At 41.7% G+C, this 26506-nt stretch overlaps 1 protein-coding gene across 1 annotated transcript in view; it reads right to left on the bottom strand.

The window, feature by feature from the left end:
* The window catches only part of LOC116335010 (thrombospondin type-1 domain-containing protein 7A-like), a 255565-nt gene that overhangs the window by 191373 nt on the left and 37686 nt on the right, over nt 1-26506 (bottom strand). The window contains exon 4 of the mRNA XM_039605075.1: nt 16220-16401. Coding sequence (XP_039461009.1) covers nt 16220-16401 — 182 coding nt within the window. The remainder of the gene's footprint in view (nt 1-16219; nt 16402-26506) is intronic.

The raw sequence follows: 26506 nt of genomic DNA, 5'->3' as shown, positions 1-26506 counted from the left end.
TCCGGTTCCCACGGTCCGGCCCCGATCGTAAGATAAATAGCTCTACCCCGTTGTATGCTGTTGTCTCCCTGCTCCCCAGTAACTCTCTCCCTTGCAGCCTCTCACGGTCCTGATCATGGCGTTCCCGAATCGTTTATCTCCCGGTCTCTTCTGTTCTAACATTAAAACAGCGTGTTCCCTTTGGTTATTCTGGGTCACCTTTAGTTAAGAAATAAAGTTTATTCTGCGTACATTTCCTGCGTATTGTGTTTGCTTGTGGGTCCAGCTTGTGTGTTAGAACTACGGTTCTTGACATGAGCTTTCACAAAGCTAACCAAAATTAACTGAATTTATATCGAAAATGTGTTTAGTTTTCGATGATGTGTGTGTTTGTCATACATTTGTCCAGACACGTGCAGAGGGTGGGGGCGAAAGGGGCTTGAGCACCGGCCCCTTTCCTGATGGTGCCCCATTTTTCTTTTTACTTATTTGAACCATTGCATTAATCAGCAGCATTTGCAGAGTTCCCTATTGACTTGTCTGATGCATACGAATATGTAGAAAAAATCTACCTACATTATTGCCTGATGTTGTAATTGTGTCTACTAAATTCGTCTTAATTACAAAGTTACTCTGCCATATATCTTTTATAGTTACCTGATATCACTGGATGTTCATCTGCCCTACATTAATATTTTCTTTGGAAAGAGCCTATAGGTTCATAGGTGTGAATGTGGGTTGTCTGTGTTAGCCCTGCTACAGATTGGTGACCTGCCTCTCACCCTATTAGCTGGGATAGGCTCCTGGGATAGACGTCTTCCTGATGTATGTATTCCTCGTTTGTATATAATCCTCTTGTTGTACATACTACTCTTGTCTGATATTTATTCTTGCTGTTCAACTATTTATATTTGTATTCCATGCACAGTTGGTGAGGTGAATCCACAATTTTGCTGTATGTGTGCAATAACAAGGCTTTTCTACTCTATTCTATTCTATTCTATTTTTTCCTCTTTTTTTTTTTTTTTTTTTTTTTTTTTTACTAGGTTTCCCTTTGGCAGTGCTGACACAGGCAATAAATGGAGTCTACAAAGGTTGCACAGGTAGTCCAGCCCCTCCATGATGGCACCTGAAGGTTTGCTATGTCTTCCAGCACAGTCTCAAGAGCATGGAGGAGATCCTCTGTGCAAGGAAGAACAGGATGGGCAATCTCAGAGCTCCACCAGTGGAGTCAGTTCTAGATTCCTCCTGGTGCATGACAATACCTCAAATGCCTCTATGCAGGCACCATGCTCTTCTGACCTAAACCCTTCTGGGACACTATCTTTCAGTCCATCCAACACTGCTAGGTTGCACCTCAGATTATCCAGCAGCTCAGTGATACCCTGCTCTAGATTTGGAAGGAGACCTCCCAGTATCAATGATACTGAAAATAGCTGTACATAATGTAATTTCTGTGAGACTGTTCTGAATAATGTTTTTTCTAACAGTTAAAATTCTATTTGTGAAGAAACTGATGAAGTCATTACCAGTCAAGTTTAAAAGAATGCTTGGCTCAACAGAGCTCTGACTCTTTGTGACTCATTCTTCTTTGTGCTGTACTTCCCAACACCAGAGGGCACTGCTCTGTGCTGCTATGCACCAGCTGACTAATAACCTAATTGCCAGTTCCTTTCCAGATGAGGATTCATTGCATCAGAGTTACACAGCTATTATATATAGCATGCCACAGTTTCATGAGAAGAGTTTCATCTCTTTCTTGTCAAGGTAATACACAGAGGAATGTAAACAGCTTAGAATTTTGTTAGAATTTTGTGAGCTAAAAGCCTGGGTCAAAGGTCTGAGAGACAAAGTAACCACAGTGTCCAAAGACAATAAACAACTGAAACAAATGGTACTTTGTGTACACTCAAAGAGAGACAATATCGTTCTTTCTGGCATCCCTGAATTCCCTAACCAGTCTTCACATGACCCTGACGAAAGCTTATGACAGGGTTGGACTGGTGTATATATATTTTTGGATCAATTATGATGGGCAACCTGCACCAAAAATGCCAGGGCCGATTTTTTGGTCTCAGCCCTGCCCTGTCAATGCGTCTCCGCATCTCAAGATCCCACTCGGTACAGTCTCCGTTTGACCAAATCCAGGCCCATTTAAAAAAGACCAAAAACATCCTAATAATAGAAATAAATTAACCCACAATAACATGAACCCCTCTTTTTTCCATAAATTCTTTTCTCTGCTTAATAACCTACCTAGCTCAGGAGTGATGATAGGAGGTGACTTTAATGGTATATTTGACCCAGTGGGCAAATGAAATATAACAAGCTGAACAATGCTGTGAGCCATAACTTTAAAACAGTACATGCCTTGGTGACAGTTGGAGGGGTTTCATAAAAACTGAAACTTGATGATCTAATTGACTAAAACACATCATTTCTCACTGAGTTGCTAATACAACATAAGTTTTAGTGCAATAATAAAAATTGTAGGCAAACTGAGAAAACATGAATAAAGAAAGAAAAACACATGAAAGTATTTTTACCTGATGGCTTCACTGCTAAGTTCTACAAACATTTCTGCTCATTTCCATCTCCACTATTTATAAGAATGACCTCAGATTTTAAAACCACGTCACCAGTTTCATCAAGTTTGAACACAGCAATGATCACCCTGCTTTTCAAACCAAATAAAGATTACACCAACCTCCCTGACTGCCGACTGCTTTCCCAAATTAATACAGACATTAAAATTATAAATGAGGCTCTGGCATCTAGACAAGATAAAATCATACTAATTCTAATTCATCCTGACCAGACTGATGTTATTAAAGGTAAACAACTTTTACTTATCAATAAATCTCACATTTTAACCTTATCATCACATGCAGAAAAAGCATTTGCCAAAGTCAACTCGAAATTAATCTCCACAAATTTCAGTTCAGAGAATGGTTTATTAACCTGATTAAGGCATTTGTATACTACACCCACAGTCGCATTCACCACCTCATGCTCCACAATGTTACCAGATAAAGACATCTTCTCTTTACTTTGCTCTTTACATTTTTCATAGAGCCAGTAGAGGATTTAATCAGACAAAATGAGAATATCAAAAATGTATTCAAACAGCCACCATAGACCATAAAACCATTTTTATGCAGATGATATTTTATTACTACTGCAAGATGCACACTCAAGTTTCCAGCTACTTAGTGAATTGGTCAAAATCCATTCTGCATAGCCCAGCAATGTGCTGCAGTCCTGGTATCACTTATCATCCTCACTTAGGCAACATTAAATATCTTGAAATCAATATTTCTCCCAAACTGTCAGAGTTATTCAGCATCAGTTTCTCTCAATTTTATATAAAAAAGTTCAAGACGATCTAAATCGATGCTCTAACTTCTCTATCTCAGTCTATGAATAAATAGCAACAATTAAAATGTGAGTTCTGCCAAAACAGTATTATCAGTTTTATTTTGTTTTAATTTTCCCAAGTAATACTGAAATCTCAAATCTGTTTTTGTCAAAATTCTATTGGAAAAATGAAAAATCTTTTATGAAGCTCATAAAGATACAAAAATCCCAACCTGACACTGCCTCATTAGATACTGAACAAGAACTTGCCCTCTTGTCACCACTCTGGAAAAACCTTTAGAAATGACTTCATAATAAATTACGGCACATTCAATTCAGATACTTGCAATAAAGAAAAAGGAATTACTGCTCTACATTTTTATTTCATGAAAACACTTTAAAAATTTTATAGCTTAAATATTTTAAAACTTTCAGACACTCAGAAAATCACTTTGGATATTTACAGAATTTTGAATAATGATGAAATCTTAATATCCTTCCACATCTCACAATGGGAAGACGATTTCTCAGTCTGCACTGACACTGACGTCTGGATTCAAATCTGTAGTAACATTTGCAGAAGCATCAAACAGATTTATAATTTCTGCACTATAAAAATATTAATTAAGCACACAACAGAAAGGAAAAACTCAATATAAAAATGTATCAAATGGGATTTTAGATGCATACACTGTTCCGAAAACACCCGTAACACCTAAATGCAACCTGGCAGTGTACCCCAGTCAAGCTAGTTTCCACCCAGATCACTGATCAGTATCTTCCTTGTTGGTTTGCCACATCCTGTTGTCTCCACAACACTGCGTTCTAAGTGACTGTCATCTGTTCAACTGCAAGGTTCCAGTGTAGCCCTTACTAATGCCAAGAAGGTACCAATTTTGACAACTTTTAAAGTGTAAATTACAAAATTATATAAGCATTGTGAAATAGAAGAATTGAAAGATCTTCTAATAAATCATATGCCTGGAGATGGAAACGTCTTAAGTTAACCAGATCAGGACCTTAATAAACAAAAATTATTTATTAAGTGTTTCTGACAGAGAAAAAGTTGCAAAGTACACAGAAAGAGTAAAATAAATAAGAACATTAAGTAACACAATAGTCAATAGACACAATAAAATAAACAGGTACTTTTAAAATGAATAATTAATGATTCAATAAACTAAAAGTAAGCTTTTTATTCCCAGGCCAGTGGTCTTGTCTAGTTCAACCAACCAAAACTACATTTACTCTAATCCACTGCCCCCTCAGGGTCAGTTCCACTGACTCTCAGTATCCCATTTCTGTCCAATCCAGTTAATTTTGGAATATTCTTGATCTCCTCATCTTAACCTACATGGCGAGGCAACACTGTACTGAGCCAAGTCAAGTTTAGCACATTTCTCTTCCTGTCTGTGTCCCTGGTTTCTGGTCATGAGGATGTTGTGTAATTGGTGTCTGTAGTTCACAAGGGTGTGAGTAGAGCCACGCCTTTCTTTTTTTGACCCTCCTCTCATCCCATTTGTAAAAGTACATTGATGTTTCTAGCAATATTAATGAATGGCTGAGTGCAACTGGCACTAATCAATATACTCAGGTCAGTACATGATCTAATTAATAGAAATACTTTGTGCTCCTTAAAGTAAATCATAAAATGTGTTTTTCTGGTTTTCAATAAAAGTTTAGTTTTATTAATTTTATTTTTTTTAAGCTGTTTCTTTTTCGATTTGCTCTCCAGGCTTGATGAAGGTGTTTCAGAGTTGTTCTTTGCTGGTTTTAAAGCCATTTTAGGCGATCGTGGCTCAAGAGTTGGGAGTTCGCCTTGTAATCGGAAGGTTGCCGGTTCGATCCCCGGCTCAGACAGTCTCGGTCGTTGTGTCCTTGGGCAAGACACTTCACCCGTTGCCTACTGGTGGTGGTCAGAGGGCCCGGTGGCGCCAGTGTCCGGCAGCCTCGCCTCTGTCAGTGCGCCCCAGGGTGGCTGCGGCTACAACGTAGCTTGCCATCACCAGTGTGTGAATGTGTGTGTGGATGACTGGATATGTAAAGCGCTTTGGGGTCCTTAGGGACTAGTAAAGCGCTATATAAATACAGGCCATTTACCATTTACCATTTTCAGTCCAATGCTCGTACCCAGTTTTAACCTTGCAACCATGCAATTGAAACTGTATTGGACCAGTGTGGATGCGGGTGGGTGTGAAACTCTTATCAACTGTTTGGGCTGAATTTTGTGGACCAGATAAACTAAACAGGCCTGTTTTGAGTTGTTAGATCATGCCATCAAGTGTAAATGACTTCTGCATATTTTTAAATTACACTTTATTATAAATTCAACATGATGTCACAAAGTTTGCAGAAGTCTTTCTGCATCAGGTTTATTAATGTACTCTGAACTGCATACTTTTTAGGACTGGGATTATGACAGTAATTTAAAAATCAGATGAAACTTCTATGATTATTTTAATCAAAGAACAAAACACATTAAATGCATTCAGTTAGAAAGTTCTACAAAAAGGCAGAGATGGGCGATGTCTGTAGAAAGAAACATCAGATCCTTAAGAAGTGACAATAGTTTCAATGTAATTAATTTGAATTACATTGACCATACTGTTGACCATAATATCCTATTAGAGCGATTAGAACATGCTGTAGGTATTACAGGTACTGCACTGCAGTGGTTTGTATCATATCTATCTAATAGACTCCAGTTTGTACATGTAAATGGAGAGTCCTCTTCAGACACTAAGGTCAATTATGGTGTTCCACAGGGTTCAGTGCTAGGACCAATTCTATTTACATTATACATGCTTCCCCTAGGCAACATCATTAGAAGACATAGCATAAATTTTCACTGCTATGCAGATGACACGCAGCTCTATCTATCCATGAAGCCAGGTAACACACACCAATTAGTTAAACTGCAGGAATGTCTTAAAGACATAAAGACCTGGATGGCGCTAACTTTCTGCTTCTTAATTCAGATAAAACTGAGGTTATTGTACTCGGCCCTGAAAATCTTAGAAATATGGTATCTAAGCAGATTCTTACTCTGGATGGCATTACCTTGGCCTCCAGTAACACTGTGAGAAACCTTGAGTCATTTTTGACCAGGACATGTCCTTCAATGCACATATTAAACAAATATGTAAGACTGCTTTCTTCCATTTGCGCAACATCTCTAAAATTAGAAATATCCTGTCTCAGAGTGATGATGAAAAACTAGTTCATGCATTTATTACTTCCAGGCTGGACTACTGTAATTCACTATTATCAGGATGTCCTAAAAACTCGCTGAAAAGCCTTCAGCTAATCCAAAATGCTGCAGCAAGAGTACTGACAGGGACTAGAAAGAGAGAGCATATTTCTCCTGTTTTGGCTTCCTTCATTGGCTTCCTGTTAAATCCAGAATTGAATTCAAAATCCTGCTCCTCACATACAAGGTCTTAAATAATCAGGCCCCATCTTATCTTAATGACCTTGTAGTACCATATCACCCTATTAGAGCACTTCGCTCTTGCACTGCAGGCCTACTTGTTGTTCCTAGAGTATTTAAAAGTAGAATGGGAGGCAGAGCCTTCAGTTTTCAGGCCCCTCTTCTGTGGAACCAACTTCCAGTTTGGATTCGGAGACAGACACTATCTCTACTTTCAAGATTAGGCTTAAAACTTTCCTTTTGCTAAAGCATATAGTTAGGGCTGGACCAGGTGACCCTGAATCCTCCCTTAGTTATGCTGCAATAGACGTGAGCTGCCGGGGATTCCCATGATGCATTGAGTTTTTCCTTCCAGTCACCTTTCTCACTCACTATGTGCTAATAGACCTCTCTGCATCGAATCATATCTGTTATTAATCTCTGTCTCTCTTCCACAGCATGTCTTTCATCCTGTTTTCCTTCTTTCACCCCAACCGGTCGCAGCAGATGGCGCCGCCTCTCCTGAGCCTGGTTCTGCGGAGGTTTCTTCCTGTTAAAGGGAGTTTTCCTTCCCACTGTCGCCAAAGTGCTTGCTCATAGGGGTCATATGATTGTTGGGTTTTTCTCTGTATTTATTATTGTGCTATCTACTGTACAATATAAAGCGCCTTGAGGCGACTTTTGTTGTGATTTGGCGCTATATAAATAAAATTGAATTGAATTGAATTGAATGACAAGGACTAAAATGAGACAAGCAAAAATTCCTAATTTTAACGTGTTCCTAAATGTTGGGAGCATACAAAGAAGAGGATTGGTTTTATAACATCCATAACAGGGCTGGAGCCTATCCCAGCTGTCATAGGGCGACAGACCCTGGACAGATCGCCATTCTATCGCAGACACCCATTCACACTCACATTCACACCTATGGGCAATTTAGAATCATTAAGGCATGTTATTTAACTAATTGCATGCCTTTGTAATGTGGGAGGAAGCCAGAGTAACTGGACAGAACCCACATGAACACGAACATGCAAACTCCACACAGAAAGGCCCCGGCCACATGGCGGAGTCAAACTCAGGAACTTCTTGCTGTGAGGCAACAGTGCTAACCACCGCACCACCGTGCTGCTCTTTTTCTTTAAAAACAGTGTTCTGTAGTGACCAAGACATTGATTTAGTGATCCACACTACTAGGATCTACAGCAATGACATCAGAATTTCATTCCTACAGGAGCATTGTAGTAGGGATGGTAACAAAGAGAGGGAAGGTAATCAGAACTGAGGGGAGAAGGCAACTGAGGCAAACACTGAGAACAGATACCTTGGAATCGCACAGGCAAATGGGAACCATGAACAGAACAGCTCTTTACTGTCATTGTACATGTACAACGAAAGAGGCTGCTAGAAAAGCCACAACCCCAAGTCGGCAGGAGGCTGTGGACTAGTGATTGACAGAACCACTATCCAGGATTAAACAACAAACATCTGTGAGTACATCAGGAAAATGGCCACAACTGATCATGTGCTTAGTGAATACCTCAGACAGCAGAAACCCAAGAAAGAAGTGGGGCAAGGAGTGGACACGTCATGGAAGAACAGGCCCCTGTATGGCATATACCACTGGCAGACAGCAGAAGCGACTGATATCAAAATTCCTACCAATAGCTTGACAAAGCTGAACACAGTGCACTGCATATGACAGCACAGGAGCAAGCTACATCGATAGAGGCTGCCATCGACCACACCAGGCAAGACTCGAGGTGCAGGATGTGTAAAGATGCCCCTGAAAGATTCCAGCACATACCAGCAGGGTGCAAGATGCTAGCAGGCAGGGCACACATGCAATGAAACCGGACAAGCAGAGGAAGAGGCCTCTAGTGATAGCTGTAGCTATACCAAATGGTAGCAACATCAGGAAGAGGGAACACAAGAAGCTTGAGAAATACCAAGGACTGAGAGAGGAGCTCGGGAAGATGTGGAATATGAAGGCAATAACTGCCATGCAAATTATATCCACTTGTATATCTCTTCTAAGTCCCAAAATGTATCTAAACTACAGATTTTACAAAGGTGATTGGACTCTATTAAACGTTGGATGGCTGACCATTTTTCCAGTTTAATGGAGAGAAAACAGAAGTCCTTGTTTGAACCTAAGGTTAAGGTAATGCAAACTCTCAGTCTTGCCATATTCACTAAATCTTCTAACACGAACCTTAGCAACTTTTAACGCAGCTTTCGCTTAGGTAACTTGTGTTAAATATCTGGCATTTATCACAAAAACTGTGTCACATTCTGAACTGTAAATTGTTATTGATGAATTTACTTCATCATGTCTACATGCATTATTTATTTGTATTAGAAAAACCTCCCTCACTAAGTCTTCACATTACACTCTTGTTAATTCAATTACACCAGCTTTCCATCAACGTCAAAGTCCAATTTAGAATTCTTTTTTGACTTTTAGACCTCTACATAGCCAAGCACCAATGTATATCAAGAACATTTACAGACGTACTTTTAATCCATACGTCCCAAGCAGGTCCCCGAGGGCTGCTCAGAGCCTGCTGACTGTGCAGCATGCAAAGCTGAAAACTATATTAGACAGAAACTTTGCCACCAGACTCTGGAATTCTCTCACTCAGCTAAAAATCATTTTAGCATTTTTGTTATGAAACACTTTTTATATTTATCTTGGAAGATGCTATATCAATAAAATTTTACTTATACTTACTTATCATTGTGTAGCTGTTACAGACTGAATTTGGAAATTTGGAAATTTTGTAAATTTGAATTTGCGTGAAATTTTCAAAACAAGCTGAGGAATTATTAACAAATACTAGACTTTTAATGTATAATTTGTTTTACTGTAAACATATTTAGAAAGCCCTTTTATAGTCTTCATGACCTCTTAAAGCACTTTAGACTATAACATTTATACAGCACCTGACATACGTGGCCTATTTACTACCAACATTGATATTTTTGGACTGTGAGGAATAAGCCAGAGTGCTCTGAACGCAGCAGGGCTTGAACCAGGAACCCTCTTAATAAGAAGTGACAGCACTAACCACAATGCCACCATTAAATGCTTAAAACTAGTGGTGTGCGATACTGCATATTTTGGTATCGATCCGATACCAAGTAAATACGGGCCAGTATCGCCGATACCAATACTTTTCTATAAATAAGGTGGATGTGTCATTGCATTGCTAAATCTCAATTAATTTTCATGACCTTAAGTGTCTTTTGTGATGTTTCCTTTTTTATTATTAAATAGTTAAAACTAAGGACATAATTAGGACAAAGTTTATAATTAAATAGAAAATGCTGTATTATCAATTTTGTTTTAGAAAAATCTTAAATCTTAAATCTTAAATCCATCCATCCATCCATCCTCATCCGCTTTATCCGAAGTCGGGTCGCGGGGGCAGCAGCCTAAGCAGAGAAGCCCAGACCTCCCTCTCCCCAGCCACCTCCTCCAGCTCATCCGGGGAACACCAAAGGCGTTCCCAGGCCAGCCGAGAGATATAATCTCTCCAGCGCGTCCTGGGTCTGCCCGGGGCCTCCTCCCGGTGGGACATGCCCGAACACCTCACCCAGGAGGCGCCCAGGGGCATCCTTGTCAGATGCCCGAACCACCTCAACTGGCTCCTTTCGATGTGGAGGAGCAGCGGCTCTACTCTGAGCCCCTCCCGGATGGCCGAACTTCTCACCCTATCTCTAAGGGAGGCCAGCCACCCTTCGGAGGAAGCTCATTTCTGCCGCTTGTACCCGCGATCTCGTTCTTTCGGTCACTACCCACAGCTCGTGGCCATAGGTGAGGTCGGGACGTGAGATCGACCGGTAAATTGAGAGCTTCGCTTTTACACTCAGCTCCCTCTTCACCACGACGGACCGGTGCAGCGTCCGCATCACTGCAGCCGCAGCACCAATCCGTCTGTCGATCTCCGGCTCCCTTCTCCCATCACTCGCGAACAAGACCCGAGATACTTGAACTCCTCCACTTGGGGCAGGAACTCATCCCGACCCGGAGTGGGCACTCCACCCTTTTCCGGCTGAGAACCATGGCCTCAGATTTGGAGGTGCTGATCCTCATTCCCGCTGCTTCACACTCGGCTGCGAACCGTTCCAGTGCGAGCTGGAGGCCCCACCGATGAAGCCATCAGAACCACATCATCCGCAAAAGCAGAGATGAGATTCTGAGGCCACCAAGTGAAAGCCCTCCGCCACTTGGCTGCGCCTAGAAATCCTGTCCATAAAAATTATGAACAGAATCGGTGACAAAGGGCAGCCCTGGCGGAGCCCATCGCCCACCGGAAACAAGTCCGACTTATTGCCGGCAATGCGAACCAAACTCTTGCAACGGTTGTATAGGGATCGAATGGCCCGTAACAGTGGGCCAGACACCCCATACTCCCATAACACCTCCCACAGGACACCCGAGGACACGGTCGAATGCCTTCTCCAAGTCCACAAAACACATGTAGACTGGTTGGGCAAACTCCCATGCACCCTCAAGTATCCTCGAGAGGATAAAGAGCTGGTCCAGTGTTCCGCGACCAGGGCGAAAACCGCATTGTTCCTCCTGTATCCGAGGTTCGACTAACGGACGAACTCTCCTTTCCAGCACCCTGGCATAGACTTTCCCAGGAGGCTGAGGAGTGTGATCCCCTGTAGTTGGAACACACCCTCCGGTCTCCCTTCTTAAAGATGGGGACCACCACCCCGGTCTGCCAGTCCAGGGTACTGCCCTGATCTCCACGCAACATTGTAGAGGCGTGTCAACCAGGACGGCCCTACAACGTCCAGAGCCTTCAGGAACTCGGGCGGACCTCATCAACACCAGGGGCTCTGCCACCGAGGAGTTGTTTAACTGCCTCAGTGACCTCGACCCCAGAAATTGGCGGGTCATTCCCTCATCCCCAGACTCTGCTTCCTCCTCGGAAGACGTGTCAGTGGGATTAAGGAGGTCCTCAGTATTCCTTCCACCGTCTGACAATTTTCTCAGTCGGCGTCAGCAGCGCACCGCCAGCACTATACACAGTGCAGGTAGAGCACCGCTTTCCCCTCCTGAGGCGCCTGACGGTTTGCCAGAATCTCTTCGAGGCAGTCCGAAAGTCTTTTTCCATGGTCTCTCGAACTCCTCCCACACCCGAGTTTTTGCTTCAGCCACTGCCCGAGCCGCATTCCGCTTGGCCTGTCGATACCTGTCAGCTGCCTCTGGAGTCCCACAGGCTAACCAAGCCCGATAGGGACTCCTTCTTCAGCCTGGTGGCTCCCTTCACCTCTGGTGTCCACCATTTGGTTCGGGGATTACCACCACGGCAGGCACCAACCACCTTGCGGCCGCAGCTCAATGCAGCAGCCGGGCAATGGAGACGCTGAACATGGTCCATTCGGACTCAATGTCCCCAGTCTCCCTCGGAATGTTGTTGAAGCTCTGCCGGAGGTGTGCGTTGAAGATCTCGCGGACTGGGGCCTCTGCTAGACGTTCCCAGCACACCCTCACTCACGCGTTTAGGTGCACCGGTCTGTCCAGCGTCCTCCCCGCCACCTGATCCAACTCACCACCAGGTGGTGATCAGTTGACAGCTCAGCCCCTCTCTTTACCCGAGTGTCCAGAACATATGGTCGCAGGTCTGGTGATACGATTACAAAATCGATCATCGACCTGCGGCCTAGAGCATCCTGGTGCCACGTGCACTTATGGACACTCTTATGTTCGAACAAGGTGTTCGTTATGGCCAAACTGTGATTTGCACAGAAGTCCAGTAACAAAACACCACTCGGGTTCAGATCAGGGAGGCCGTTCCTCCCAATCACGCCCCTCCAGGTCTCGCTGTCGTTACCCACGTGAGCATTGAAGTCTCCCAGTAGGACAACAGAGTCTCCAGGTGGGGCACCTTCCAGCACCCCCAGGGACTCTAAGAAGGCTGGGTACTCTGAACTGCCACTCGGCGCATAAGCGCAGATGACAGTCAGGACCCGTTCCCTGACCCTGAGGCGCAGGGAACAAACCCTCTCATCCACCGGAAAAAACCCCAGCGTGCCGGCAGCAAGCCGGGGATATTAGAATACCCACCCCAGCCCGCCGCCTCTCACCAGGGGCAACTCCAGACTGAGACAGAGTCCAGCCCCTCTCCAGGAGACTAGTTCCAGAGCCCAAGCCATGCGTGGAGGTGAGCCCGACTATATCTAGCCGGTACTTCTCAACCTCACGCACTAATTCAGGCTCCTTCCCCACCAGAGAGGTGACATTCCATGTCCCTATTGCCAGTCTTGGCAGCCGGGATCGGTCCGCCAGGGCCTCCGCTCCTGGCCGCCGCCCGACACACATTGCACCCGACCCCTATGGCGCCTCCTGCGGGTGGTGGGCCTGCGGGAGGATGGGCCCATGTCTCCTCTTCGGGCTGTGCCCGGCCGGGCCCCATGGACTAAGGCCCGCCACCAGGCGCTTCGCCCTCGGGCACCCTCCCGGGCCTGGCTCCAGGGCGGGGCCCCGGTAACCCTATCCCGGGCAGGGTAAACTGTTCCCTCGATGTTCTTTTCATACGGGTCTTCTGAATCGCTCTTTGTCTGGTCCCTCACCCAGGACCAATTTGCCATGGGAGACCCTACCAGGGGGCAAAAGCCCCCAGACAACATAGCCCCTGGGATCCCTGTGACACACAAACCCCTCCACCACGATAAGGTAGCGATTCACGGAGAGGATCTTAAATCTTAATCTTAAAATCTTAAATGGAAGTGAAAATGAAAGCGGAGTGACGCAAACCGGTAAACAAATTAAAACAAACAAGTACTGTTGAGAAACTATAATACAAAAATAACAATTTAAATTCTCAACAACAAAAACAACTGGTGAAAATATAAATAATATGTCAACCCCCAAAGCGTCACGTCACGTGACAGCGCAACATCTAAACACAAGAGGGGGGAGGGGGAGCAAAGTGTGCCTGCTCTGCGCTGACACAGGAGCGGCGAGTCCGGCGACCTGGCTGTTTCGTCTTTGCCGAAAGCAGAGCATTGCAGACAAGAGCGGAACTTAAAGTAAAGAATTGATCTCACCAGGCTAGTATCAATCCGATACCGATGACGACTTGGTATTGATACAATCAATATTTGGATCGATCCGCCACCACTACTTAAAACCAGCAACCAAAGAGTACAGAAAACCTGGCACATGCCTTTGACCAACAACAACTTGGTTTAAAAACAACATAAGTTGCAGAGGTGGAAAGTGACAAAGTACAAATACTTTGTTACTGTAGTTAAGTAGAATATTCAGGTATCTGTACTTTACCTCAGTAGTTATTTTTCTTGTTTTTTAATTTTTACTTTTACCCCCTACATTTCAACACAAATGTCTGTACTTTCTACTCCTGACATTTTCAAATCAGGCTCATTACTTTAGGTTCAAAGGTATAATTTATAGCATTATACTCGGTAGTTAAAGTGGGTGCACGATCTGATATCGTCGTGTTGGTGTTGTTCCCAGATCATCATGCTAAATGTTGTTCCAGGATCAACATTGCAAGTGACCAATCAGAATGTTGTGACGTCATACTTTTGCGACTTCGGGAAAAACCGCCGTAAAACAAAAAACTGTACTTAAGCTGCGAGAAACTGCCTCTGTCCACCGATCAACGGACCCTGACCCTAATCCTAACCCTAACCCTTTAATAAACGGTAAGTAGAATTGATATTGACAACATTGGAATTTCATAAATGCACGAATGGCTTGGCGTGCAAAACAATAACGTCACAACAATGTGATTGGTCACTTGCAATCTTGAACCTGGAACAACATTTTGATGATGATCTGGGAACAACACCAACACGACGATATCAGATCATCCTAAAGTGGGCCGGGAACGAGTGCAGGTGTCTGTATGTTGTAGTGAGCATCTAGCTTAAGAGGGAATAAGCATAAAGGGAATATTGTTTTTACATTAAATAACGTTTCTACAACATTTCTATTAGCTCAACAAACATCAGCAAACAAACAAACAATTTGAATACAGGCTGTTGCACAGTGTGTTGGTAGCTAAAGTTCCTGACTTAGTTCCAGGAAGAAAAATGAAAGAGAGCTAACTTCACTCAGAAATGGTGAAAGATCTAAGAAAGGGCAAAACAGGAGAGGAAGAAGAGAGGTTACATTTAAATGTAAGGGCTGCTTAGTAACACTGCAGATTTAAAAATTATATGTAATGTCATGTGAAGCATCCTGCAAAAAGTAAGTCTACTAATTTTGTGTTATTCAAATGCTGTATTACATTCTGGGTAATTTTGTACAGGATAAACAGGTTAGCTGTTTATCCTGATTTTTTACAGTAAAGCACTGTGTTGTGCACTGATACACAGTGGCTATGGTGCTTATGGCTACTGTTGGGTTACATCAAGTGTAGCAGAGATTAATTTACATTTAAGATGATGATGCTTAGATTCATTCAGTGAATTCAATCATTATACTACCTTTATACTGTTTATTATAAAGAAAGTATACAGTATACTATTAGCGTATGATATGAAATTCAGCCACGATTAGAAGCTTAGAAGCATCTAATTCCATCTTGTTGAATTCAGATGTGTAAATCCACAAAGAGCAGCAGATCAGTTGATCACAGCTTGTCCACTAAGAAAATCTGTCGGAGTTCACGTTAGAAATTATTGTGAGTTGCTGATATTTTCCCCATGCTGAGCCACTACAACAGAACTTAGTGTTTCCTCACTTGCAGAATCTCACTTAACCCCTCATTGTTCTCATTGTTCTGTTTAGGTGTGGAAGCAAAGTCCCACTCTACCAAGAGAAAATAGTATTTTTTTTTCCATTCTTTTACTGCTTGTGTCCTAGGTAACAGACTTAAGTACATTCATTAGAATTTAGGTTTGAATAAAATTAGTATTCTCATGTACTAATATTATATTTGCAGAAGGTCCAGTTACCTGTGCATGAAAATAGATGATAGAATTGTCCTTCAATGAGCTACTTTTTACTTGCTTGCTTCATGCCTATGGTATTCATTTTTACTTGAGTAAAGAAATTGACTCAGTACTTCAAATTTTACTGGAGTATTTCTTAACACAAGTATCTGTACTATAGAATGTCTGTACTATGCATGTCACCTCTGTTGAAATAGCATGCATATATAAAAAATTAGTATGAGAATTACAACACAAAATGCTTTCTCAATCTAGATTTAAGCAACACTTCAAGTAATACATAGTGCTGTCATTCAGACAGATATTTTCCCCCATTCATTCTATTCCTTTGCTGTTTGATTGTCTTACCTTTGATTTCAGCACTGATTAGGTAAATGAGTTCTTGTAAGGATGATAGTGGTTTTAAGATACAATGAAACAAGCCTTAATCAGACAATGAAACCGGTTGGAGGTTAATTTTGAAAAAGACCAATGCAATGACAACATTTACCTTCCCATGAGTGTTTTTGTTTAATAAAACAGAAAAATTACCTTCTTTGCTCCTGAGAGGGCTAAGGTTTGATGGTGTATCAGTGCTGGCTTGCACACAGTACACCTCCCTAGTCTGAGTACCACCTCCACACATTCCTGTATGGTTTCCACGTCGGCGGTCCTGCTGGCTCAGTAGCAAGTCCACCTTGCACTCTGTCCATTCTGTGGTCTTCCAGCTGTACCTGCAGACAGGTTCGACAACAAGAAGAATATATGGGTATATCTCCTTTGTGAATCAGTAAATAAACTGATAACATGCAACAACATTTTTGCTCAACAGTTTTGAAGAGAGATACAGATACAACCAAAAACTATCAAACTGCAATGGTAAACTGCAGCTATTGAAACCATTAATCAGCGAGTCGCAAAGTCTGCTTGATAATAGGCTTCATTTTCTGACTATCAAACATATTTTCAGCTTTAAGGAGCTGAGCAGGTCTTCTGTGCCATTGACAAGCTGCTGCTTGTCTTCCTGCAGCGACTGATGACATATTAATTGAGTGTTTCTGACCATGAAACAACTGTCAGAATAGAATCAAATCAAACTAGCACATGACTTCCAGTAAATATATGGTTTATAAAAAGAATGTATAAACATGCATCATGAAGGGGCTCATAGAGACCAAAACAGAGTAAAATTGCTGTATATTATTTATATAGGTGTGTGAGTTGATTTGATTATTATGTGAAGTTAATCCTTTAAATAAGGAAAGAAGAAAAGAAAAAGGTGCTAGCAAGAGATTTAAAAGTAATTAGAAAAAGGAAAGCATTTTTGAAAATGACAGAAAGGAAGAGAAAGACTGTAACTAAAGTGGAGTGAGTGTCATGGTCCCCGTGTCTGTCCGGCCGGCCCCGTAAGGCTGCATGTGTTTTTGTTTACTCTCTCTTTCTCTCGCCTGTCCGCCTGGGCAGAGCTCACTGCAGGCTCCCACCCTTGGCCCACACAACTGTTGCCCATCAGGCTGCCATTATGTGTTTGCCATTTAAGGCCGGGACGCAGACAGTCTCAACGCTGGATGATTGTGCGAGACACGTTAGTGAGCCTCTAACCTCAGTGAAGTTTTTGTGTAAATCTGTGATTCTGCGTAACCGATCTCTCTTGTGAATATTTTTCCCGGACCCGTAACCTATCCACTGTGTGGACATGTGTGAAGAAGAGAGCGTGTGTGAGAGACCTTCCCCTTCCCGGTTTTTCCACCTGGACCCTAGGAACCCCAAATTTCCCCCACTGTATATATTTTGCACCTGGTGATTGTGTAAATAAAACTCTGTTTTTGGAACTGAACTCTGCTCTGCGCTTGTCCCCACCATCGCTTCTGACAGTGAGCTGATCCTGAGATATGCAAATCAGTCATTTGGATCAAATGATGCTCCGCCCCATATGGCAGTGCAGATGTAGGCCTTAAGCAATTAATGATCCACTAAGTGTGACTAGAAAAGGAAAATGTAAAAGAGAAAATCTTGCTAAACACCAATGGGCATGCCCTCCAGTGGACTAACTTGACTATAAGTGATTCATGAGTTAATAACAAGTATAACTAGAAGCAAAAACCTTATGACCACGCATGTATAAGCAAAACAAGAAATTAGATGTGACCGAGCATGCTTGAATGTGGACATTGTTAGGGATAGTAATGTTTATATAGGAGCATTGACTGTGATTGCTGAAATTAACAATCTATAATCTAAGGGTAGTGGTGAATAATATATTGGTGATACAATGTAATCAGGACAAAATTGATAATAAAGTTATGGATAAACAACCGGAATAAATAAATAAATAAGGCAAATTAAACAAGATATGATATAAATGCAATAAAAAATAGGCTAAATACTGTAATATGTAAAACTGATATTAAACAATAATGGGATATCTATATAGAAAAGAGGGAAGCAGCAGTAAAGATGAAATAATTGCCTGAACATAAACTCAAGACAAACAGAAACTCAAGGAATGAGAACACATTTTTGGGTTAAGTATTGGATATCCAGATGATGCTTGGTAAACACATCATTGCAGACATGTTTACCAAAGCCAGGCTGCAGTAATCGAGCTGACTGTGTAATCAGCCACACTCACAGCAACCCTAGAGTTAAATCCATTTTTGGGAATTCCAGAGGTTTTTGGAATGAAAGATGTAAATAGCATCATGTGAACACCTTTTCCTACACTAACACAGTCTCTGATAGTCAGAGAGGTGAATGACCCCATAATTCTAAATGTTCCAGGAAGTTTGGCTCCTTGGTCACAGGAGAGGAAAGGCTGGTTAAGAGCACAGAAGCATCTTGTGACAGCAGAGTGGCTGAAGAGCTGTCAGCATTGAAGGACTGGATGGAGTACACAAGGAGCGAAAAAAAGAATGCTGACCAAATAGCAGGCAGAGCTGACCAACTGGAAAATGAAATTAGAGAAACAATGGAAGCTGAGAAACAACCAGATAGAATAGATCAGCACTTGAACCAGACACACCCTATTTGGTAGAGAAATTAATAATCCAGAGATGTTGGAAGAAATTTCACACATGTAAAAAGTGTGGTCGAGGGGATACAAAATGAGAGAGCTGGAGCAAAATTCAGCCCCTGTGGCATCCCTCACCAGATCTGGGGGTCCAAAGGCTCATTGAGTGGAACTGGTAGGGATCGTAAAAGCAAACTCTCCAAAAAGAAAAGCAACGACATAAACACATCCTTCACTTTCCCAATGACTTTTCTCATCACAGAGTGAATCCTTTTAAAAGTCCATTAATGAATCAAAATAATAATCATTAGTGCCAGAAGGAAGTCCTTTTGATCACTCTTCTGGACCAAAAGAAGTTCTCATCCTACTGCAATCTAGGGTTGGCAGATAAGCTGCCAGACCTCACTGAGGGAGCAAGTAATTTATCAATGCTTTAGAGGAGACTGTTGGAGTAATGCTGGTGCTAATGCATGTGGTAGGTAAACGCGTTGCTGTGTTTACCAAGGCTAACCTCCCACAGTTATGTCAAAGTAAAGCCTATGACAGTGAAGGGTTTGGAGGACATCACACAGACATGTAGGAGGCACTGAGACTATTTTATCCAGAAAGAGTAGACCCCTCCAGAGTGAAGATGAGTAATATCTTTCCAAATTTCTTCACAACTTTCAAAGCAGATTCAAAGGTGAAACAGGCAGTATCTGGAACAGAAACCCTGTTTAAGGTAATAACAGTGGAGGCCATGCTACATGAAATGCAAAAGTGAGTGGAGAATGTAGTGGGGCTGAATAAGCTAGCATGGCTGTTGGTTGTAGATCATATTGTCCATCATGTTAATAATTATAGGAAGGAAAAACAACAAGCAAAGAAAACGAACAAACACTTGACTAATAAACTGACCCAACTAAAGCTGGGAAAACTAACCAAACAAAAGAAAGACAAGATTAAAGCCCAGGCGCTGTTGGTCACCACTGATCCAGAAGCAAGCCACAAGCACTAGCTCTAGCTGTAGCAATGCTGCAGCCTTCAGCACACCATTAATCCAACAGGTCCTTGAGGCAGATGAAGTATGAGTTAACATGAACGATAGAAAAGGCAGCAGCAGACAGATCAACAACCAGGACTAAGGCAGTCTGGACAACACCAAGTGTATAATCATTCTCATTGTACACCTCAACAGAATGAAGCACTCATTGTTATTTATTCCTGCTGTCTTACTATTTATATTTTATTCCTGCACATTTGGCGTGGAGCACCCATAATTTTGTTGTACACATACAATGGCAATAAAGGGCTATTCTATTTTAGTGCAAATAATGTATGTTGGGGTTACAATTAGCATGGTCATTGAAGGAGAGACTGTCCCATTAAACAATAGATCGACTCTGGTATGACATGAATTTAACTTAGTATTATCAATACTAGAGGAAGACCCATCATGCATTGGTGATGCCGTGCTTGAATTGAATCACATAAACTAGGTCCCATGGTGGAATCTGCTCTGAAAGTACTTGAGTGGATTCCACCTCAAAATAAACAAATTCATGTTTCAGCAGCAACAAGTGGTACCATTAGAATATCGATAAAAGTTTGTGATGAGAGCATGGCAGCCAAAATCCTGATGAGTAAGACAACCATGGAAATTACTCCACATCAAGCAGTATCCCCTAACACAGCAAGCAATAGGTATCCGCCCCTCTATTGAAGTGTTAATAAATCACAAGTTTCTGCAATACAATCATTTTTGCAATTAAAAATCATGACTCCAAAGACTATTGTTTGGTCCAGTGCCTCAGAGCAATCAGTGCATCATGAAACACCGCTTCACACTGAAACACCTGTTGTTTCTGATGCTCAGCTGTATACTGTGATTGATTTGTGTTCAGCTTTTTTCATTTACCCTTGCACCTTGATTCACAATTTCTCTTGGCCTTCACTGATAAAGGACAGCAGTACACCTATACCACGTGGCCTAGGTTTGAACCAGTCTCCATCCATCTTCAACCATATGTTAGCACAGAATTTGCAGCAGATTGATGTACCCAACACTGTTGCATTATGCAGATGACGTTCTCATTTGTAGTATCACTAAAGAAAATAGTGAGAAAGACGTCTGTTTCTTTTCTACCTACATTGGCAGTGGGGGGGACCATAAAGTAAGCAGAGACAAATTGCAATTCAGCCAACAAACACACACAGAGGTATCTTGGTAGACAACTTTGTGGGGAAAGGAGGCTAATTGCTCCTTCCCAAACAGAAGCTGTGACCAAAGCACCCAAACAGTTAACCATGGGCCAGGTGTTTTCTTTCCTGTGAATGGCAGAATATAGCAGCCTGTGTATCAGCTATAATATGGACAATAGGTCAAAGCAACGATAAAGCCATGCTGCAATGGACAGAAGGTGCAGAAGGAGTCTTTGAGGCACTGAAGAAAGATATGCAGTCTACCCCACCACTGGGCAATGGCTACTGATTACTTTAAGCCAATATATAAATGAAACTGAATTAAATTGAAATGCTGTACTCATGCAAGACACCCCTATGTATGCACCCTCTAGCCTGTTACTGCACTAAACTTGACAACATGGAAGCTGGCCTGCCACCCATTTACAGTGTTGGGAAGGTTACTTTTAAAATGTATTCCACTACAGAATACTGAATACATGCCCCAAAATGTATTCTGTAACGTATTCCGTTACGTTACTCAATGAGAGTAACGTATTCTGAATACTTTGGATTACTTAATATATTATCATGCTGTTTACAACTACGTGAATGTACTATTGCTGTGATTTATTACTGATACTGAAGGTCCGCGGCTCCGAACCGTAGTAAAGGGACCTCTGGCTAATACGTCGGGTTCCGTGTCGGGCTGGTAGCCGAAAACTAGCTTTACTTTGTTGTCTGGGTCAACTTTGCTTGCCAGAGACAGAGAGAGCGTTGAAAGGCTGCTCCAACAGAACTTATTTTTCCGGAGGAAAACACGAACACAGTGTACAGTCAAGTCTTAATAGCTTACTTACAAATGGGCTCGTCAGGCACTCTTCTTGGCTGCAGTGGTTATTATTATATTTACATGCTTCCAGCTCCCGTTTTTGCTCCGTGACAGCTCGGACTTTTCCTTTCTCTCCCTTCCTCGCTCACAGACACATAACGGGTATGGCAGTCCATTCTCCCTGCAGCACGGACTACACTGCCCATGAGGCTACATTCTTTAGGGCCATGCCTGTAGCATTCTGCCTTTTAGCTTAGCACAACAACAACAACAAAAAAGCGCTCTCACCCAGGAAACACGCAGAGAGAGCGCGTCACCCTGTAACCATGGCAACCGTAACGCTGCCGCCTGGAACAACAGAACGTAGCTGTCAAACAAACCCAAACAGTCCTGACCCGCGACAATATGAAACAGGAAAGTACCGCCGTGTAATCCATTTATTTCAACAAAGTAACTGTATTCTGAATACCACCTTTTTAAACGGTAACTGTAACGGTCAGTTACTCATATTTTGTATTCTAAATACGTAACGGCGGTACATGTATTCCGTTACTCCCCAACACTGCCCATTTATCAGGACCAGGCAGCTGCAGCTTTTGCTTTTAAAAAGGCATCTTTATTGACAGTTAGCTACCTAGTGATACTTTATACATCACACCAGTTTACTGCTCCAGATTTGTTTCTACCCAACCAAGGCGTACAGGCTACGAAGGCAATTCTCAAAGTTCCAGAACTGAACAACTGGTGCAACACTGCGAACCCTGCAACCAGGATGATGTTGCCAACTGATAGGAACTCACATAATTGTTACAGCAAACTGAGAAGCTAAGCACATGAGGATTTGCACAATAAAAACAATAGCTGCTGATCTTATTTTATTTGTGGACAATTCCTGTTTTCAGGATGAAAATGTTGACCATGCTGGTTATGCCGCTGTTCAACTAAACTCTGCTGTTGAGACTTTCACAACCATACAAGCACGAATGGTTGATCAGCTGTGCTCTCCATAACCTGACAGCTGCCTGTAAAATAGCTACAGGTAAAAGATTAAATGTTTACTCCAATTTGCTTGTGCTATGTGCCATGTCAGCGCTAACAACTGAAAGCAGAGAGGCTTCCATCGAGCAGATGGAACACCAATAGCACATGGGGAAGCTGTCTCACAATTAACAGAAGCTCTACAACTCCCCTCTGTTGTACTAGCAATTAAATGCCCAGCACATCAGAAAAATGACACCATTGTAGCTAAAGGCAACGGTGTAGCAGATGAAGTAGCAAAACAGGCAGCAGTGAGAGCCATGATGGCACCTGCATTAACAGATGCAGTTGCTGACCCTTAGTCAATCTGAATTCGATTATAGTTGCACAGGAAAAGGCTAACGAGCAAAAAAAACCCCATCCTTGGATACAGTGAGGTGCACTCAGAACCATTCAACCACCTGATGTTGGTCTTACTGAGAAGTAGTCACAGACATTTTGTGCGGAGGAAATAAAGCTAAAAGGGGTTGTCAGCTAATAACCCTAACCATACGAACCCTCCTACTCTGTATGAGTAGCAATGGACAGGAACAGGAGATACTAACAACTAGTGAAATTGTGCAGAGATCAATTGCTTGTGTGTTAGCAATAGGATTCCACATTCAAGAGCTTTATTGTCAATACAGCAGTATACACAGTATACAGTGTACCGAAATTCTGTTTCACCCCAAGCCCCCCATGGTGCATTCTTAAGTATATAGGATTTTGGAGTTAGTTATAGGAGTTAGAGTTGCAGAAAAGGGGAAGCCGCCTATAGGAGAAATTATGACATTTACACATGGAAAGTTTGTTGTGTCTAATCAAACAGTAGAATCAGGCCAAAATAATGTCATATTAAACGTTTTTAATTATGCTAAAAACTCACACTCTGTCATTGTGCATTACTCTGGTAACAGTAGAGACTATGTGCAAGTTGGGGTACTGCCAGGACATTAATAGCAGCAAAAAGGAATTACCTCAGAGAAAGCATCTGTAATGATAAAGCTATTTTACAGACCAAAAGGAAATGTAAAGGAAAATCACCAGCTGTACACCACTGTATTAAAATGATCAAGATAGGTATCTAACACATTCTACCGATGGTTAAAATTCTCTGCTAAAATATTAGGAAAGCAAGACAAAAGATGAAGAAAACTCCTCTAGGTGTTACCAGTTCCATTGGATGGGGTGCAACAGTGTTGTGCAAACCCAGGCCAAATGTCTTTTGCTTCTTGTGGGTGACAACGAGGAAATATAATTATGACTATACACTACAGACATGCAAAGCAAACTTAAGCCTTTCATTGCACCTCGTATTACACCATATAACTCTAAAGGACAGACGTGTCCTATAACATAAAAAAAATCCATACCACCTGTGGCTACATGATAAAAACACAATTTTCCCTTTTTGCATGGTCCAGGGGGAGTAACATGAGAATATCACAAAAAATGACACCCGTGATATGAGTAAGATGATGCTGATATCATCCAAAACCCAAACATGAGTGGAATCTTTAAGACAAGTAACACCACTAAACAGTGGTATTTTTCTGGGTCAACACGCTGACACAAGAATACTGTGTCAGCGTGTATGGAGCAGAAGAGGAAGACTGTTTAGATTTATAACAGGCCACAATAAACCTCGTGCACAGTGCTTGCAAGTTTATGATGTAAGCAATAGCACATGGCTGTTAGATGTTGTTTTTTGGTTGTGTGATAAAGATAAATGCATAAATTCAGTATTACCACCTAACTGGACAGACATATGTGCACCAGTCATGTTAACAGGACAATCAACTAGCCAGCAACAAAATTTATGAGATTCCAGATGCCTCACCTTATTATGTCTTTATGGAAAATTTTAGCTATTTAGCACTTTTAAAGTACCTCAAGATTGTTTGATCATGCCAGGCCATGCAGTAGAGTAGTAACTTACATTTGCGTACTCTGTTAAATAATATTAACCCTATAACGCCCCTTTGTATCATATTTGATACATGAGTTTCTGAGACCTCTATCTCATCAACATGATCAATACTTGCCATAATTTCAAAATGTTACAGACAAAATTCTTTTTTTGTCTAAGATGAACATTGTTGTTAACAAAAAGTTGCCAAAAATGGCCAATGTATCAAACGCGATACAAAAAATATATAATAAATATATAATAAAAATATATCATGAACAACATGATATAGCAAAAACATCTTGTGGATTTTGTCATAAGGGTTAATAAACATCTCAGTTCCAAAAACATCAGAATTTTCCAGCTATTGTTTGATGGGTTCGGTCTTACAGGGTTAACTCCCAGAGTTATTCCCCCTGAAATATTGTTTTGAGAGTAGTTAATCATTTATGTTCATTTCAATAAAGTGGTACAGGAAAGTCAAATTGGTGGTGGGGTTACTAATCCTACTCCTATCAACAGTGTATAAATTCTGAGTGATCTGAACAGGGACCAAGTCAGAGGGAGTCCCCTGAAAACCTCTGCCACCTTGACAATCCTATTCAGTGGTCCCTCGTTTATTGCGGGAGTTATGTTCTAAAAATAACCCGCGATAGGTGAAATCTGCAAAGTTGCCAACTTTATTTTTTACAATTATTATAGATATTTTCTCACTACACACTTTATACACTTTTCTCAGACAGGCATCGACATTTTCACACGTTTCTCTCTTGTTTAAACTCTCAAAGTTCAAACCTGCACAGAAAAACAAGTCCAGTATTATAGAATGAAACCAAAGGTCAAACCCTGTTTTCAGGTCCAGAACATGGGAATAGAGCAGCTGCAAGAGAATTCAACATTAATGAATCAATGGTACAGAAGTAGAAGAAGCAAGAAGAATGAGTTGAGTAAAGTTTGACTTATCTGACTGTTTTGTTTCGCTTAATGCGTCTTATAATCCGAAAATTACGCTAACTTCTATCTTCCTTTAGCATGTCCAGAAGACCAGCTTTTTGTGCGATGGTTAGCATCGTCCTCTGCCTTTTGGGAGCTACCGCAGGTACCTTTGATGGTGCAAAACGTTTCATCGACATTGTTGTTTGTTGGGGAGAAAACTTACAAACATACAGTACAGCACTGCAGAGTCACACTGCTAGGATCGAAGATTTATGTAAATCTGACAAGCTGAACACATTCTGTACTGTACAGGAGATGCGGCATGGAGGAGATTGATTGACAGTGGTCTACAGCTGATCAGGACGCAAAACACGATGCACCGTAAAAAAAAAAAAAAAAAAAGCATGCAAAATTGCAAAAAAACCCAGCAAGGCTGTGAAAGGTGAACCGCATTATAGCGAGGGACCACTGTACTACTAGTGTTACAGCCTGGCCTATAGGGGAACCAGAGCACAGCTTGAAAATGGAAGGATTAGTGCTACAGTGAGATTTGCAGTCTCAAAAACAGAATAGTTTATTTTTCATTTAATGTAGAAAACATCAGGGTAGGCACAGCCAAAACAACAAACAAAACAATCTAGAATGAAAACACAACTAACTTACTTACCATGAAAATCCAAAAATTAAATACAGGCGTCTAAACTCACTCCCTAGCCTAGACGGGAGAAAAGGTTTTAAAGAAAAAGGTTTCCCACCCCTACAGCTACCAGGTCTATTTGCTTTATAAATACTACTGTATACTTTATGATATATACTGTAAATATTATAAAAATATTATTCATAATATTTTTATAATATTTACAGTATATAGAGAAAAAAAACTAATATAGCTCTTCTAGATGCAGAAACTTGGTCACACAATACACAGCTAAACACACAACACAGCCTTGCTGGAAACAGAAAGTAGGCGGGCCA

The sequence above is a fragment of the Oreochromis aureus genome, linkage group 22 (assembly GCF_013358895.1).
Source record: "Oreochromis aureus strain Israel breed Guangdong linkage group 22, ZZ_aureus, whole genome shotgun sequence".
Lineage (NCBI taxonomy): Eukaryota > Metazoa > Chordata > Actinopteri > Cichliformes > Cichlidae > Oreochromis > Oreochromis aureus.
This window is presented reverse-complemented; position numbering and strand designations above follow the sequence as displayed.